The 16,179-nt window shown below is 45.7% G+C and overlaps 4 protein-coding genes across 4 annotated transcripts; 2 read left to right on the forward strand and 2 right to left on the reverse strand.

The window, feature by feature from the left end:
* Positions 1-17: 17 nt before the first annotated feature.
* LOC120445071 (39S ribosomal protein L54, mitochondrial) lies at positions 18-817 on the reverse strand. The gene is made up of 3 exons (XM_039625198.2): positions 597-817; positions 407-540; positions 18-344 (listed from the first exon to the last, which is right to left on the reverse strand). Exons 1-3 carry the CDS (start codon positions 697-699, stop codon positions 183-185), a joined length of 399 nt encoding a protein of 132 aa, XP_039481132.1. The 5' UTR covers positions 700-817; the 3' UTR covers positions 18-182.
* A 232-nt stretch (positions 818-1,049) lies between these two features.
* On the forward strand, positions 1,050-1,835 carry LOC120445067. Its single transcript, XM_039625193.2, has 2 exons — positions 1,050-1,440; positions 1,501-1,835. The coding sequence occupies exons 1-2, from the start codon at positions 1,152-1,154 to the stop codon at positions 1,722-1,724; spliced, it is 513 nt and encodes a 170-aa protein (XP_039481127.1). The 5' UTR covers positions 1,050-1,151; the 3' UTR covers positions 1,725-1,835.
* LOC120445059 (F-actin-capping protein subunit alpha) lies at positions 1,733-3,848 on the reverse strand. Its single transcript, XM_039625184.2, has 3 exons — positions 3,354-3,848; positions 3,065-3,234; positions 1,733-3,007 (listed from the first exon to the last, which is right to left on the reverse strand). Exons 1-3 carry the CDS (start codon positions 3,592-3,594, stop codon positions 2,558-2,560), a joined length of 861 nt encoding a protein of 286 aa, XP_039481118.1. The 5' UTR covers positions 3,595-3,848; the 3' UTR covers positions 1,733-2,557.
* A 598-nt stretch (positions 3,849-4,446) lies between these two features.
* LOC120445012 (DE-cadherin) lies at positions 4,447-12,077 on the forward strand. The gene is made up of 2 exons (XM_039625077.2): positions 4,447-5,795; positions 7,022-12,077. Exons 1-2 carry the CDS (start codon positions 5,169-5,171, stop codon positions 10,916-10,918), a joined length of 4,524 nt encoding a protein of 1,507 aa, XP_039481011.1. The 5' UTR covers positions 4,447-5,168; the 3' UTR covers positions 10,919-12,077.
* The last annotated feature ends 4,102 nt before the right edge of the window (positions 12,078-16,179 follow it).

The raw sequence follows: 16,179 nt of genomic DNA on the forward strand, positions 1-16,179 counted from the left end.
CTTTTATACACCTTAACTTTATGATAAGACAGTGCAATAAATGTATTTGCAGTTCGCTTTTAGTAAAGAAAACATGGTGTTTGCACACTTGTTGCTCAGGAGAGCATCGCAAACAACATGGGCCGCTTCGAGGGCCGACTGGGTCTCCAAAATCAACAACAACACCTAGGGCTATAGAACTTCTAGAACTTCTTTAGCTTGGACAGCTGATTGTTGCGCCGCAAGGCCAGTTTCCTCAGGCGGCGCCAGTACTGCTTGGAGTTGGGGTCCAGTTCTTCCAGAGGAATAATGCGTTCGGTATTTAACGTCCACAGCCATTCGGGGTACTCCGCATCCGGTTTGATCTGATCAGCAATAAGTATTCCATACAAAAGAGTGCTCTAGGAAACTGAAGAGTGAAACTCACCTTGACATCTTCTCCTGCTTTCAGGTAGTTACTGCCGCACACATAGTTCACCAGTTTGTTGGCATCGGTCTCCACGGGAATGACTTTCTTCTCCACGATGGGTCCCAGCTTGCCAAGCTTCTTCTTCTTGCTCGCTGTGAGATGTATTTACAATTAGTTGTTAACTATTTAACCTGGATGTGGAGCTTACCTGCCGGCGCTGGCTTGGCGGCATAAAAACGTGCACAGTTTCCTATCGCTGGGACTATCAATCGCTGCCTTGCCATCTGGAAAACTGCCGTTAAGCTGGTCATGTTTACTATGTTTTATTTAATCCGGTTTTGTCACTTTAATACAAAAGTGAATATTAAATTACAGATAGATATTTACTAAACTATCCGTTTTGTTGTATAATCTACTAACTGTAAATGTGGTGTTGCAGCCCTGGTTATAAAGTATACGTCCAGTCAGCTGATTTTTCAAAACAAATAACTATCGAAGCTGTTTTTAAATTAAAAGGCAGCATGTTATAAGCCTTTTTTAAGATATGAATTTCAAGTCACTTATACTACTACATAGTACTAGATGAATTTGTGATATTTTCTGTCAATTATTAGTGTAACAAGACATATAGAGGTGGACTTTTGTGTTCATACGCCGTTTCACTTAACAATATCGACTAACTGTCATCTCTAATTCGGCGCCGGCTATAACGAATATTACACAAGTAACAGCAGCTAAATTGTAAATAAAAAACCTTAGCAAAATGGTTGGACTGAAATTTCCGTCTAACCGAACATTGGGCACCATTTGTGTCTATGGTGCCGTGGCTTCCATATCCGCAGTGATGTACATGAAGTGGAAGATGGAGGATCGGGTGAAATCTGCGGAGTACTACAAACTGGCGTTGAAGGCACTGCGGAGCCATCGAGGAGCAGTTGGCCTGCTGGGAGAGCCCATCAAGGACTCGGGCATTGATCTGTCCAATGCCAACAACAATTGCAATGCGGAGGAGGCACATTGCGAGGTGGTCGTGCGGGGCAGCAAGGATAAAGGTATGCAGATCCATTGATTTTGAAAGCAGAACTGTTGCCTTATCAGCCTTTCATTTGCAGGCACTTTATACTTTTGGGCCTCTAACCAGCCGGATAGAGGCTGGCTGATCGATCGACTTGAGCTGGAAACCAAACTTAATCCGGAGAAACGTTTTCTGCTGAAAAAATCGGAGGAACTAACCTTCAATCTGCCCGAGAGTATAAGCAAACTTCCTGCCCAGCAGGTTGATTCCAATGTTATTCTATCCGAATCGGATCAGCAACCAGAAACACATTCAAAGTGACGACAATGTCCGATTCAATTAGTTTATTCTCTTTAAATTTGACTAATTCAAGCAATCTTAAATGTTTTATAGTTATGTTATTTTAATTACAAATTTATTGTTTTTATAAAATCAGAGTCTTTAGTTATTGTTTGTCAATGGAGAGCTGGCAAAAATGATCAGTGATTTAGCATAGTTCATATTAATGCTCATTCTAGGTGGTTGGTTGGTGAACAATCGGGAAAGCGGAAAACTTGAATGAGTGCTCCTAATGATACCACTTAAAATAGTCGAGAGTCGGCTGGTTGGTTGGTCTTCCGAGAAGAAGAATTACCTGGCTCATCTTGAGCACAGATCTCGTGCTTGATTCGTTTACAATTAGAATAATACATAGGTCAGAGGACATGATAAAATCCGCGTTTAATGCTCTTCTTAAACGATAAAGGCGACAATTGGTGGCGATCGTGACGCAGACGAGGCGGCAGTGCATCGTTCACCGTCAGGCTAAAGTCATCCAAATCCTTGCAATCAAATCGTCTCCGATCGTAATCAATATATGTAGTTATGTATACGCACTTTCGTCGTTGTATAACACAGTATAAATACAGGCCGTATATATATATAAGTAGGTATATGTTCGTATGTATATAGCCAATTACAGACATTTGTTTTCGGCAGGCACCTGAACCCGCACCTGCCCGCCGTCGTATTTCGTATTCCTGCTACTTCGTTCTGGATGCTGTGGTGTTAATGCTGGTGATCGGTTCCTATGCTCGCTTGGCCATGGCAAGTGGAAGACTGTTGGGCCGCTTTGTCGACTGTGTCCGCTCCTCTTCCGCTTGCACCTCCTGGTCTTATTGCGTCTTCAGTTCCTTGCCAATGCTGTACGAGACGATTTTGCTCCAGTCGATCTTGGTCCTGGTGATAGGCAATTGGCGACGCATAGCCTTGAAAGTCGTGTCCGACATCGTCTGGTAGTTCTCCGAAATGGCCAGCTGGTACTCGTTCTCGGCGTCCTCGATCAGGCGGATCACTTCCTTGGCCAGCTGCTGCTCGTTGCTGACCACCACACTCTCGCGGCACTCCTTCGAGGACACCAGCTGCACGTTGCCGTCCTCATAGTAGTGCACCTGCACCTTGAGCACACCCTTCAGTTCGGCGGATCCGCTGCCCGCCTGGAAGGTGACGTGCCACTGGGAGCGCCATCGGCCATTCCAGTAGTTCTTCGGCTGGAACTGATGGTCTTCAATGCAAATGGTCAGGGTGATCTGGTTACCCTGGGCCTTTCCGAAAACAGAACTGACCTGTAAAGATAATTGTCCGGGTTATTGTAAGCAAAAGAGCTTCCTCGTTCGACATACCCCGTGTCTATAATGACTGGCAGTGTAGGCGAGCGTCTCCAGGTCGAGGGCAGCCCTCCAGGGCTCCGCAGTGGCATCTGCCTCCACGTCCTGGTAGTCGGAAGCCTCTTTCCGGAGGTGGTCGTATTTGAAGGCTTGCTTTGTGCGCGGGTCGTAGAAGCGACCGTTTCCTGGAATGCATTTGCTTATCAGTGGGGGGCTCAAGATATCGACAGAAACCCAAACAATGTGTGTAAGTGACTCATGGTGGGCTTTGTCCATTTAAGGGCATTGATGGAACTCAACTCACCCAGATCGTTGTGTTCCGATATGATGGCGTTATGATCGGTGCCCTCGATGCGAACCGGAGTCAGCTGATCCTTGTTGTATTGGGCGAAGGCGTGGCTAGCCCCATCCTTCAGTAGAGTGTCATTTTTAAGGAGCTCCCGCACATCGTTAAACACTTCGTTGAACTCGCCGGGCGGCGCATGTAGGATGAAGTCCGATACGATGCGCACCTTCTCCGCATCGGTGATCGGGGTCTGCTCCATAGTTCCACTGGTGATTCACGAAATCGGGGCTGGGCGGTTGTTTGGTTTGGTCTGGTTTCCCCTCCGGTACCTTGGGCTCTACCTCTCGACTGGATCTTCGTGTGGAGTGATTGGACGTTGCGGTGTCGCTGGAACTCTTCCTTGACCGTTTTTTCGGCGCTACAATCTTTTTTCTCCGCAATTAATGGGCCAAGACGATGACGATTCGATTCACTTTTTTTCTCACTCTTTGCTAGGGATGGTAAATATTTGCGTACCTGTACCGGATGCAATTCACCGTACTTTACAGTCGGTCTCCACTGCCTCATAATCTGACGGGTGAATGGCACAATTTATGGCGGGTTACTTGAATTGCATGTACAGTAATTTCTGACGATGTAGAATGTAATAAAGGGAAATTATAGAAGCAACATCAATTTCAATTAATATATATTATAATTTAAACATGCAAAGTACTAAAGCAAATTTCATTGTACTTGTTCGACATGTTATAAATATCTTTCACAGGGAATAACGTTCATTAATATTTACATTAAATACTGTTCAAGTTTTCAGTTTTGCAAGTAACAAATTATAATTAATATAGAGACTCAGTATTTTTTTAACCTAGTACTTATTAATTACAATTAAAAGCGTAATCTTTCGACTTCCTTCTTGGTGTTAATTATATTCGTTTATATGCATCCACTTACATAGTTCAGTGTGAATGAGTCCCATCAACTTATTTTGTGGGGTAGTGTAGATAGGGTAAATTATCGATACAACAGAGGCTCCGAGGAACATAACCGTTAATTATCGACAGCCCAGGAATCGAAAGTGTCTCACATCTCCAACGCCGCTCGATGTTTTTGTTGCATTGTGTTTTTGCTTTTGAATTGGGCGGTTGTCTCGCGCGTCGATCGCAGTTTCAAAATCGGTGTGCCACCGCAGCTTCGTTGCAAGCCGACAATAAAAGCGATCAAAGTAAAGAAAAATACGTTTTGCGATTTTTTTATGTAAAATAATTCGCCAAAGTGTACAAGTTCACAACGAAATACCATCGAAAAGTGCCTTTTTTACCAAAAGTCGTTGGTAACACACATACCAACGCTACGGACCGAACCACACGCACACAAATGCGCGCGCTTGGCGGTGTGCGTGTAACCACTTTTTTACCTGGTCTTACCTGTTTGCGGAGCAAAAGAGAGAGGGCAACAGATACGGAGAAAGAGAGTGCCAAAGCGGGCGAGTGAAAGATAAAAGTGAACGAAATATCAGGCAGAGCAGCTGCACCGAAATCGGAATCAGTCAGTTTACAATCAGGGCGCGCACTGTACGAATTCGATTGATAATTATTGAGCGGTTGCCATGAAAATGCAGTCCAAACAAACGGCACACTGAGAGAAAAGCAACGAGAAGAAGAGTGCAAATAGAATAGAATAGAAAAGAAGTGGAAGAAGAAGTAGATGTGGGCAACACAAACAAAAGTAAAAGGTGTGTGAGTGAAATAATACTGGGTGATTCACAAAGAAGTGCTCAAAAGTGTTGCGGTTGAAACAAAGAGAGTCTGCGATGGCGGATCGCCGCTAGAGAGTATGTCCACCAGTGTCCACCGAATGTCCAGAAGCCACCACTGCATCAACATGTCGGCGACCCAGCAGGCCGGCCACCTAAATCCCGCCCAGCAACAGACGCACCAGCAGCACAAGCGAAAATGCCGCGACCTTGGCAGGCGACTAATCCCCGCGAGACTCCTCCTGGGCGTTCTCGTGGCCATCAGTCTACTGTCACCCGCCCTCGCACTGCAGTCGCCGCCGGACAAGAACTTCTCCGGCGACAATCGTAAGCCCGCCTTCAAGAATTGCGCCGGATACGCTCCAAAGGTTAAGGAGGAGCAACCGGAGAACACCTACGTGCTCACCGTCGAGGCTGTCGACCCCGATCCCGACCAGGTCATTCGCTACAGCATCGTCCAGTCGCCGTTCGAGCGGCCCAAGTTCTTCATCAATCCCACCACGGGCGTCATCTTCACCACCCACACCTTCGATCGCGACGAGCCGATCCACGAGAAGTTCGTCTTCGTCACCGTCCAGGCGACGGATAATGGTCTGCCTCCCCTGGACGACGTCTGCACATTCAACGTTACCATCGAGGACATCAACGACAATGCGCCCGCCTTCAACAAGGCTCGCTACGACGAGTCCATGTCGGAAAATGCCCAGGTGAGTTTCCTGGCCCACTGAGTCGAAGTTGGCCCACTCCATCCACCACCGCTTGCCAAACTCGCGGACCCCGGATTACTGCGGCTTGGCCAAGCTGGTGAGTCGGCACTAGAGTGATGCCATTCTTTCTGTCTTGCCCCCCTTGTGATGTCATGTACCCCAATTTAATTGTTACTAAAACTTGATATATAGTTTCGCTTTTCACTGGAGTGTACTAGAAATGTCTTTCAACCAAAAGACCATTAAAATAAAGTTATAACTGCAAATAAATTATGTGTTAGTTGATAGAAGAGATAGATTTTTGTAGCACAGCCCGAAATAGTTTTCAAGAAATTTCAAAGAAACAAATTAGAAAGTCAATTTTTGTTGCTGGGCTGTTTGTAATTAAAGTTCTATATTTTTCTGACCACTGCAAGTCATGGATCATTGGCACCACAAGATTTGCACCCCGCCCACCTGGTCATTCCAATAGACTGAGACCGAGAATCCCACTGTCCCACGTCCTACGGTGTTAATTAAACACTTGGCCAGTTCATGGGCGAACATCTTCTTGGGCGGAACTAGTTTTCGCTTGGCGTAGGAGGGCGACCACTTGGAGACGGGTTTTGGGTTCATTGCTCGCCCGGTTCGATACTGAAAACCTTGAAACCCTTTCCAACGCGTTTTCTTTTACGCCATTTCCATGTTTGCGACCAGAAAAACTTGTCGTACCACAAACAGTGGTAGAAAACTAAATTTAGCTAAGTACTTGTAATAGCGTGCAGTTGTTTAACCAGAACAATAACTTTGTACCGAAAGAGAGAAATTAGGTAATTAATTTGTTTTGTTTAGCCTTCATAGATTAGAAGATATATCTACATTTTCATAAAAAATAACATTTTAATTGAATTCAACACCGGAAGGTCTTTTTTCTACGTAGTTAACGTATTGAACTGCAGATAGTTATCTAACTTATAAGTGCTCTTTCCCCCCATTTTCTCCTCATGTCCAAAACAAACGCTGTTATATTTAGCAAAGCTTTGTCAGCAGTGAACTGTTTTGCGAAAAGGTTTCAGTTCTAATTGGGCCTTTGCCCAGGTAGCATTGAGAAAGTTGAGGTTGAGGAAACTAGAGCGGGGTCATGTGCTTGCTCCTGGTTTGGGCAAACTTGCAGGCAAGTTGTGTTAGCGGAAGGAAACCAGAAACCCCCAAATATCTGTGGCTTTATCTTTACCTTCTATTTGCAGCCCGACGCGGTGGTGATGACTATCAGCGCCAGTGACTTCGACGATGGTAACAACAGTTTGGTCGAGTACGAGATTCTCCGAGAGCGCGACTTCCAGTACTTCAAGATCGACAAGGAATCGGGTATTATCTACCTGAAACGACCGATTGACAAGCGACCCGGCCAATCGTACGCGATAATCGTGCGGGCATATAACGTAGTTCCAGATCCGCCGCAGGATGCGCAGATCGAAGTGCGCATCCGGGTGGTGGAGTCCTCAATTAAGCCGCCATCGTTCGTAAATCCCATTGATACACCCATTTACCTGAAGGAGAATCTCAAGAACTTTACACATCCGATCGCCACATTACGAGCAGTTTCCAATATGCCGGACAAGCCGGAGGTGATCTTTGAATTGAACACTGGCCGCACAGAGCAGACGAACAGCAAGAACACATTCGTGTTCAATCAGATCGGCAATGAGGTGACCATTAGCCTGGGCAAGACCCTGGACTACGAGGCCATCACGGACTACACCCTCACCATGATTGTGCGAAATACACACGAACTGGGCACAGAACATCAGATCAAGATTCAGGTGGAGGATGTCAACGATAATATCCCCTACTACACTGAGGTTAAATCGGGCACTATCCTGGAGAACGAACCACCCGGCACGCCTGTTATGCAGGTGCGTGCCTTCGACATGGACGGCACCTCGGCCAATAATATTGTGTCCTTCGAGCTGGCCGACAATCGAGAGTACTTCACCATCGACCCTAATACCGGTAACATTACCGCCCTGACGACATTCGATCGCGAGGAACGCGACTTCTACAACGTAAAGGTTATTGCCAGCGACAATTCGCCATCGAGTCTGTTTGATAATGGCGAGCCGAACCGAGGCCACCAAGTGTTCCGCATCTCCATTGGTGACAAGAACGACCACAAGCCGCACTTCCAGCAGGACAAATATCTGGCAGAACGACTGCTCGAGGATGCCAATACCAATACCGAGGTAATTGAAGTAAAGGCAGAGGACGAGGACAACGCGTCTCAGATCCTGTACAGCATTGAGAGCGGGAACGTGGGTGATGCCTTCAAGATTGGCCTCAAGACTGGCAAAATCACGGTCAACCAGAAGTTGGACTACGAAACGATCACGGAGTACGAGCTGAAGGTGCGTGCCTTCGACGGAATTTACGACGACTACACCACGGTGGTTATCAAAATTGAAGACGTGAACGACAACCCACCGGTGTTCAAGCAGGATTACAGCGTCACTATTCTGGAGGAGACCACATACGACGACTGCATCCTCACTGTCGAGGCCTACGATCCGGACATCAAGGATCGTAACGCAGATCAGCATATCGTCTATTCAATTCACCAGAACGATGGAAACCGGTGGACCATTGACAACAGTGGCTGCCTGCGTTTGGTCAAGACGCTGGACCGCGATCCGCCCAACGGCCACAAGAACTGGCAGGTTTTGATCAAGGCCAATGATGAGGATGGAGTAGGAACCACGGTCAGCACAGTGAAAGAGGTCACTGTTACGTTAAAGGACATCAACGACAACGCTCCGTTCCTGATCAACGAAATGCCTGTCTACTGGCAGGAGAACCGGAATCCTGGTCATGTTGTGCAGCTACAGGCCAACGACTACGACGATACTCCGGGGGCGGGTAACTTCACCTTCGGCATTGACAGCGAAGTGACACCGGACATCAAGACCAAGTTCAGCATGGATGGCGACTATTTGCACGCCAACGTCCAGTTCGATCGGGAGGCTCAAAAGGAGTACTTCATCCCCATCCGCATAAGTGACTCTGGCGTTCCGCGACAGAGTGCCGTGAGCATACTGCACCTGGTGATTGGCGATGTTAACGACAATGCCATGAGCGAGGGATCGTCGCGCATCTTCATTTACAATTACAAGGGAGAAGCGCCGGAAACCGATATTGGTCGCGTGTTCGTAGATGACCTGGATGACTGGGACTTGGATGACAAGTACTTTGAATGGAAGGATCTTCCGCACGATCAGTTCAGACTAAATCCCAGCACGGGAATGATCACCATGCTGGTTCACACCGCCGAGGGAGAGTACGACCTCTCGTTCGTAGTGACTGAAGATTCCATGTTCGTGCCCCGTCACTCCGTAGATGCTTATGTCACCGTGGTGGTCCGAGAGCTACCCGAGGAGGCGGTGGACAAGAGCGGCAGCATCCGCTTCATCAACGTAACAAAGGAGGAGTTTATCAGTGTGCCGCGCGACTTCCAGTCACCAGATGCCCTATCCCTAAAGGATCGACTGCAGCTCTCGCTGTCCAAGCTTTTTAATACGTCGGTATCCAACGTGGACGTGTTTACTGTGCTCCAAAACGAGAATCATACGCTCGATGTGCGCTTCTCTGCCCACGGCTCACCTTACTATGCTCCGGAGAAACTAAATGGAATAGTGGCCCAAAACCAGCAGCATTTGGAGAACGAACTAGATCTGCAGATGCTGATGGTCAACATTGACGAGTGTCTGATTGAGAAGTTCAAGTGCGAGGAATCCTGCACCAATGAGCTGCACAAGAGCTCGGTGCCATACATGATATACTCGAATACAACATCGTTCGTGGGCGTAAATGCCTTTGTGCAAGCGCAATGCGTTTGCGAGGCTCCTTTAATGAGGCGCTGTCTAAACGGAGGATCTCCGCGGTACGGAGAGAACGACGTGTGTGACTGCATAGATGGATTCACCGGACCCCACTGCGAACTCGTCTCCGTGGCATTCTACGGTTCTGGCTATGCATTCTACGAACCAATTGCCGCCTGCAACAACACCAAGATTAGCTTAGAGATCACGCCCCAGATCGACCAGGGTCTGATCATGTACTTGGGACCACTAAACTTCAATCCGCTGCTGGCCATCTCTGACTTCCTGGCTCTGGAGTTGGACGATGGCTATCCGGTGCTGACTGTGGACTACGGATCGGGTGCCATTCGCATCCGCCATCAGCACATCAAGATGGTGGCTGACCGCACCTACCAACTGGACATTATCCTGCAGCGTACCAGTATTGAGATGACGGTGGACAATTGCCGTCTGTCCACCTGCCAGACCCTGGGCGCCCCCATCGGCCCCAATGAGTTCCTCAATGTGAACGCACCTCTGCAGTTGGGCGGCACTCCGGTGGACCTGGAGCAACTGGGACGGCAGCTCAATTGGACGCACGTACCAAACCAGAAGGGTTTCTTCGGATGCATTCGCAACTTGACGATCAACGAGCAGACTTACAACCTGGGAATGCCCTCCGTGTTCCGAAACATCGACAGCGGCTGCCAGCAGTCCGTGGCCGTGGCGTTCAGTTTTGGAATAGATAGAAACTTCATCATCGCAATCATCGTATGTCTCGCGCTACTGCTGATCATCCTGTTGGCAGTGGTGGTGCAGAAGAAGCAGAAGAACGGCTGGCACGAAAAGGACATCGATGACATTCGCGAGACGATCATCAACTACGAGGATGAGGGTGGCGGCGAGCGGGATACGGACTATGATCTAAATGTCCTGCGCACCCAGCCCTTCTACGAGGAGAAGCTGTACAAAGATCCTCATGCGTTACAGGGGAATATGCGCGACCCCAACGACATACCCGACATCGCCGACTTCCTGGGCGACAAGAAGGAGAACTGCGACCGGGATGTGGGCGCCACCACCGTGGACGATGTGCGGCACTACGCGTACGAGGGTGACGGCAACTCCGATGGCAGCCTGTCCAGTCTGGCATCCTGCACCGATGACGGCGATCTCAACTTCGACTACCTGTCCAACTTTGGACCGCGCTTCCGTAAGCTGGCCGACATGTACGGCGAGGAGCCCTCAGACACTGACTCCAATGTGGACGACGACCAGGGCTGGCGCATCTAGGGATCTTTGCCAGCCGCGGTATGATGACGTAGAAATTGAAAAGACTTTTTATATACTAAGAGTTGTACGGATGTTGATAGTGTCGGGACAAGGCGCCGGCCTAGCCGGCTCCAAAGTCGATTCACAGATAAATACCCATTTATATGGGTATACTATATATATTATATATATATATACATTTTTATGGAGGAATATTGCAAGGGCCCTGGGGAAGACGTTTTTGTTTTTTGTTGTGTAAATGCAAAAAGTGATCTTGATCTTACGTAAACAAACTATTTAAACTAAAGCAAATACTAATGTAGCCAAGCAACTACGAACAAACCACTAATTTTTGCAGAACTGTTAATTCATTGATTCCACACATTAAGGGAAACACAAATGGGGTAGAAATAAAATCGAAAAATAAATTAAAATGTCCCGAAAACGGAATATTCCTAGAAGCGAATCCGAAATCAGTATGCATTTCTCGTTGCATAAGACTTCATAATACCAACACTAGTTATTAGCTTATTTTATAACCTACATATGTTAGTTGAAATTACATTACAAAATATAGTATGAGAAATCATATCGCATTAGGGCCCCAACAAGACAGATCTTCAATTAGCATTCGTTGAAACTTCCCAACTAAAAGAAATTAACACAAAATCAAAGGGGAAATACATTTGATAAGACAAGTCGGTATTTCTAAGCTAACTCTTCGATCTTAATTTATCTAGAGCCGTAAACCCTATCATCAATATCAGTATAAGTTCTTAGGGTTGTCTTCTAGTACATGTATAAATCAGTTTAACCTAATTTAATCTTATCGAATTGAGGGAGACCAAAACTCTTCCACTGTAATTGCGAATGGAACATCTATATCCATGTTATATTATAGGGGATATAATATATATATATAAATATAGAGACATATATGTAAGTGAAAATGTTCAATAAATCAATGCGATATGTATTTTTGTAAGTCTTTTCCCATAGACACTAAGACTCAATTAAGCAGTAAGGGGACATTTTTTACATGCCAAGGCGAACCAATCATAGAAAAGTTGGGATACTTTATTTATATATAGTACATATTAATTAATTGTATAATTTACAACAAACGAAAGAGCTACACACAACAATTGTGTGTGGTAATAAAAAATATAATAAAATCGAATTCATTGTGTTCTATATTGATCATTATACCCGTTACTCGTAGAGTAAAAGGGTATACTAGATTCGTTGAAAAGTATGTAACAGGCAGAAGGAAGCGTTTCCGACCATATAAAGTATATATATTCTTGATCAGGATCAATAGCCGAGTCGATTTGGCCATGTCCGTCTGTCCGTCCGTCTGTCCGTCTGTCCGTCTGTCTGTCCGTATGAACGTCGAGATCTCAGGAACTACAAAAGCTAGAAAGTTGAGATTAAGCATACAGACTCCAGGGACATAGACGCAGCGCAAGTTTGTCGAATCATGCTGCCACGCCCACTCTAACGCCCACAAACCGCCCAAAACTGCCACGCCCACACTTTTGAAAAATGTTTTGATATTTTTTCATTTTTGTATTGGTGTTGTAAATTTCTATCGATTTGTCAAAAAAAATTTTGCCACGCCTACTCTAACGCCCACAAACCGCCCAAAGCTGCCACGCCCACACTTTTGAAAAATGTTTTGATATTTTTTCATTTTTGTATTAGTCTTCTAAATTTCTATCGATTTGCCAAAAAACTTTCTGCCACGCCCACTATAACGCCCACAAACTGCCCAAAGCTGCTACGCCCACACTTTTGAAAAATGTTTTGATATTTTTTCATTTTTGTATTAGTCTTGTAAATTTCTACCGATTTGCCAAAAAACTTTCTGCCACGCCCACTATAACGCCTACAAACCGCCAAAAACTGTGTTTAAGACTCTCCTTCTCCCTTCCACTAGCTGAGTAACGGGTATCAGATAGTCGGGGAACTCGACTATAGCGTTCTCTCTTGTTTTACGATCGAGATAAGCGTTTGAGGAAGTGAGTCGATCTGGAATGCGCTACGTTCGATTGGAGGTGCCATTTAGAACTAGACATATCTGAAAGCTAGCCCCGTTCCCTGGATTTTATTAGAAGTAATGAAAATGTAAACAACTGCTCGAGTTAGCTGTGTTTGCTCAGCGCCAGACGAACATACATATATGGTCTTATGTATTGTGGGTATATAGCCACTTATATATAAATGGTAAGTCATTGACTGAGGCGTCGGCGAGCGCTACTGCAAAGTGTAACCGGAGGAAAAGCGTCATTATCTTATCAGCGGAAAGTAGGTTACGCTTGCCTTTGGATTCGTTCGGTTTGAACAAAATCGATTGCGGCACAAGTCAATGAACAAAATTGGAGCGGTTCAATTTGTAAATGGCGGGCGAGTTGGAAAGAAAATGTGTATTCATTGCAGCAGGTGCAGTTCGGTTGCCCACAGCTGCATTTGTATCCATGTGTGGATCGCTGCAGCCGGGAACTTCATTAAGATTTGCATGGCTGATATGTCAAGGCATCCGAGGATATCTGTTAGATATGACTTTGGGCCAGATGAATGTGTTGCAGCTGCCGTCTACATGTCCTTTCAGGCTGAAGATTAATGGTAGGTCTAGCAGGGTGTGCTTGTCTGAGTTGCAGCCAAAATAAATCAAAACTTGGCTTCTTTTTGAGCCCAACAGTTTTTTATTCTAGGAAAATTCGATTTAAATTGACTCTTCAAACGAAGCAACATTTGGAAAGCCACCGAAGTCAAAAGAAACTTGAAGTGCCTTTCGCTTTAAGATATGCGAAGGGATCGATTTGTATAGATGTCGAGGGTCCATCAAATACTTAAATTTCGAATCAATTATATGCAACCGTAAGTTTGAAGTATGAAGCACTTTGGAGAAACAAAAAAGCAAACATTTCTTGGTATCAAATTGTTCCCATTGCGGAAATGCCCGACCGAAAAAATCGATCTGACGACGACAGATGTCTTTTCAATTTTCGTCTTAAGCCTCAAGTTCCAGCTGAAGAAAAAAAAAAAGAGCAGTAAAAATTTGTGCCGGACATGCCGACGTGAGGTTTCACCGGCAACATGTGGCTCTGGGACGAGGCCCGAAGATCCAGAGAACAGGCGAAAATCGGCAAGTAAAATGGTTGAGTAATCAAATAACCTCTTCTGGCTACCTGCGCAGCTGCAGCTGCCAACGCACTCCTCAGGTGTGTATGGGCCCGATTCTTTAGCATGGCATTGTATGGTATAGTATGGCATAGTATGGGTATGGGTTATTGTGTTGTATGGCCCCTGGGATGTTTGGCCAGTGGATTAACATAGCGGAGGGAAGGCATCAACGAAATCCCGGGAAGGTGAAGTGGAGTGGAGTGGTGGTCGGAAGAACCCAAGCCAAGGCAAGATGAGAGAGCAAAGACTTGTCTACCTGGGCTCACCTCACCACACTCACTCACACGCAGATACAAATATTCCCGCGTTCAGATACAGATACAGGTACTGAGATAACTCACCTTGACGCCAACGCCAGCCGCACCAAGATACACAGATACTCACCCATACCGTGGCAGACTTTAACGGAAAAATGAAAGCAAATCTTCGTAACGAACTTGGCTTGAGGAAAAACCAGTATTTCTGAAACGGCTCCGATCGAGGTGTGTATCTGTTGGATTGAAGCCTCTCCCAGGGCTTCTCTTTCGCCGCTCGGGTCGAGGAGTCTCTCTTTGAGTTCAAGTTCCACCATTCCCCAGTCTTCAAACTTCTTCGCAGCCCAACTCGAACTTCTTAGCTTAAGATTGTTCTTCAGGTACAGAAATGTCCAGTGACCCAAAGGCTTTTGTTTTGTCCCTTTGCTAAAGGCTTTTTATTGGAATTACATTTAATAATAAACATTTATCTAAAACAACTTAATAAATACCAATAGTATTTTATTTCTATTTGAATATTTTAAAAGCAAACTTGGCTAGCAGATCTTTGAGTCTTCTTAGTAGAGATTATCGTATTCAATCCACTCAGCTCGAAATCTACTCAACTCAACACAACTCTTTCTGTCACGCACGAATCGAACAACTCCCTCGTCTTTCTGCAGAAACAGAAACAGCGACAGCAAAAGATACAGATACTTCCACAGCTACAGCTACAGCTACAGATGGATACGTATTGATGGGGCACGTCTTGGCGTTTTACTACCTGTTGATGGGGAAGATGCTGCTGCCAAGGTCTCGCTTTGATTAATTATGGTGGAACGGAGTGGAGTGGAGTCGGCGATGAGCGGAATGTCCACGGATGAACAGTCGAATGCAAGACTGCCAAGATGCCTATTAACACTAGCTGACTATTCATCACAGTTTCAATTACGCGACTGCCCAGACAGACGGACTACATTGATTTGAATTATTGAAAGGGGCATCGCTATAAACACTGTTATTTTGCCCAGTTCATTACACTCTGGAAGTGAGTGTATGTTCGTATATGATTATTTAGCATTCGGCAGGGTATTCATCCTTTCACACATAGAAACTAAGGGTAAGAAGTTCTTGGTTCTTATCCTAGAGTGGGGTCGTGTTTCACTTTACTAAAAGTATTTGACTGGTTCAATATGTTTTTCACATTGTCTTTGCATTTTGTCATAACATATCCAGCTCAGTATTTATTGAGTTTCAAAGATATCCAACTCAATATTTATGGAGTTTGAAAGAAGACTCCAACGAGAACCATTTGAAGATTTCCTTATCGTTTCCCTAGGGCCTTAATTCCAATGCAATTTAGACTCAAGATAACTATATCATATCTAACTCCTCTACTTTTCGTACTTCTGACACTTGCTGTTTGCAAATTTGAATGGATTCCAGGTGATCTGTAATCTTGTGCAAATTAATTCCTCCCTCATCCGCTGGCAATTATTTTTCCGTGACCTCGGTGGCTTAGCTGTTTGACCATCGCCCGTAGAAGTGGTTTCCCTGGCGGTTCTCCTCCAATGAGCAGAATGAGCAGAACCCATGGGAAAATGAAACTGGGCGGAATATGCACTTATGCACTTACATGATATATGGCGACCGCAGGCGGTTCCCCTTGGCCATCTTATCACCATGACGCCTTGTAGGGCACTAATAACTCTATGAAGTCGGTACGTGGCTTCTGTGCTAAAACGCTTATTAGCTGGCCAATGCATAGCAATGAGACTGCCGCTCATAAAGGGAAATTTTCGAAAAAGAAGACGATAAAATGCTGACCATTTGGACGTGCCCGTTTGCCGACGATTCTTTCCG

Source organism: Drosophila santomea, chromosome 2R, assembly GCF_016746245.2.
Source record: "Drosophila santomea strain STO CAGO 1482 chromosome 2R, Prin_Dsan_1.1, whole genome shotgun sequence".
Classification (NCBI taxonomy): Eukaryota; Metazoa; Arthropoda; class Insecta; order Diptera; family Drosophilidae; genus Drosophila; species Drosophila santomea.

Excerpts from the sequence above, each read along its gene's own strand:
- LOC120445071 (XM_039625198.2), bottom strand. The coding sequence starts at position 699 with ATGACCAGCTTAACGGCAGTTTTCCAGATGGCAAGGCAGCGATTGATA. Across the intron at positions 541-596 it reads CGCCAAGCCAGCGCCGGCAG|CGAGCAAGAAGAAGAAGCTT; the intron begins GTAAGCTCCACA and ends TACATCTCACAG. Across the intron at positions 345-406 it reads AAGCAGGAGAAGATGTCAAG|ATCAAACCGGATGCGGAGTA; the intron begins GTGAGTTTCACT and ends ATTGCTGATCAG.
- LOC120445067 (XM_039625193.2), top strand. The coding sequence starts at position 1,152 with ATGGTTGGACTGAAATTTCCGTCTAACCGAACATTGGGCACCATTTGT. Across the intron at positions 1,441-1,500 it reads GCGGGGCAGCAAGGATAAAG|GCACTTTATACTTTTGGGCC; the intron begins GTATGCAGATCC and ends TTTCATTTGCAG.
- LOC120445059 (XM_039625184.2), bottom strand. The coding sequence starts at position 3,594 with ATGGAGCAGACCCCGATCACCGATGCGGAGAAGGTGCGCATCGTATCG. Across the intron at positions 3,235-3,353 it reads ATCGGAACACAACGATCTGG|GAAACGGTCGCTTCTACGAC; the intron begins GTGAGTTGAGTT and ends AATGCATTCCAG. Across the intron at positions 3,008-3,064 it reads CCAGTCATTATAGACACGGG|GTCAGTTCTGTTTTCGGAAA; the intron begins GTATGTCGAACG and ends TTATCTTTACAG.
- LOC120445012 (XM_039625077.2), top strand. The coding sequence starts at position 5,169 with ATGTCCACCAGTGTCCACCGAATGTCCAGAAGCCACCACTGCATCAAC. Across the intron at positions 5,796-7,021 it reads CCATGTCGGAAAATGCCCAG|CCCGACGCGGTGGTGATGAC; the intron begins GTGAGTTTCCTG and ends TTCTATTTGCAG.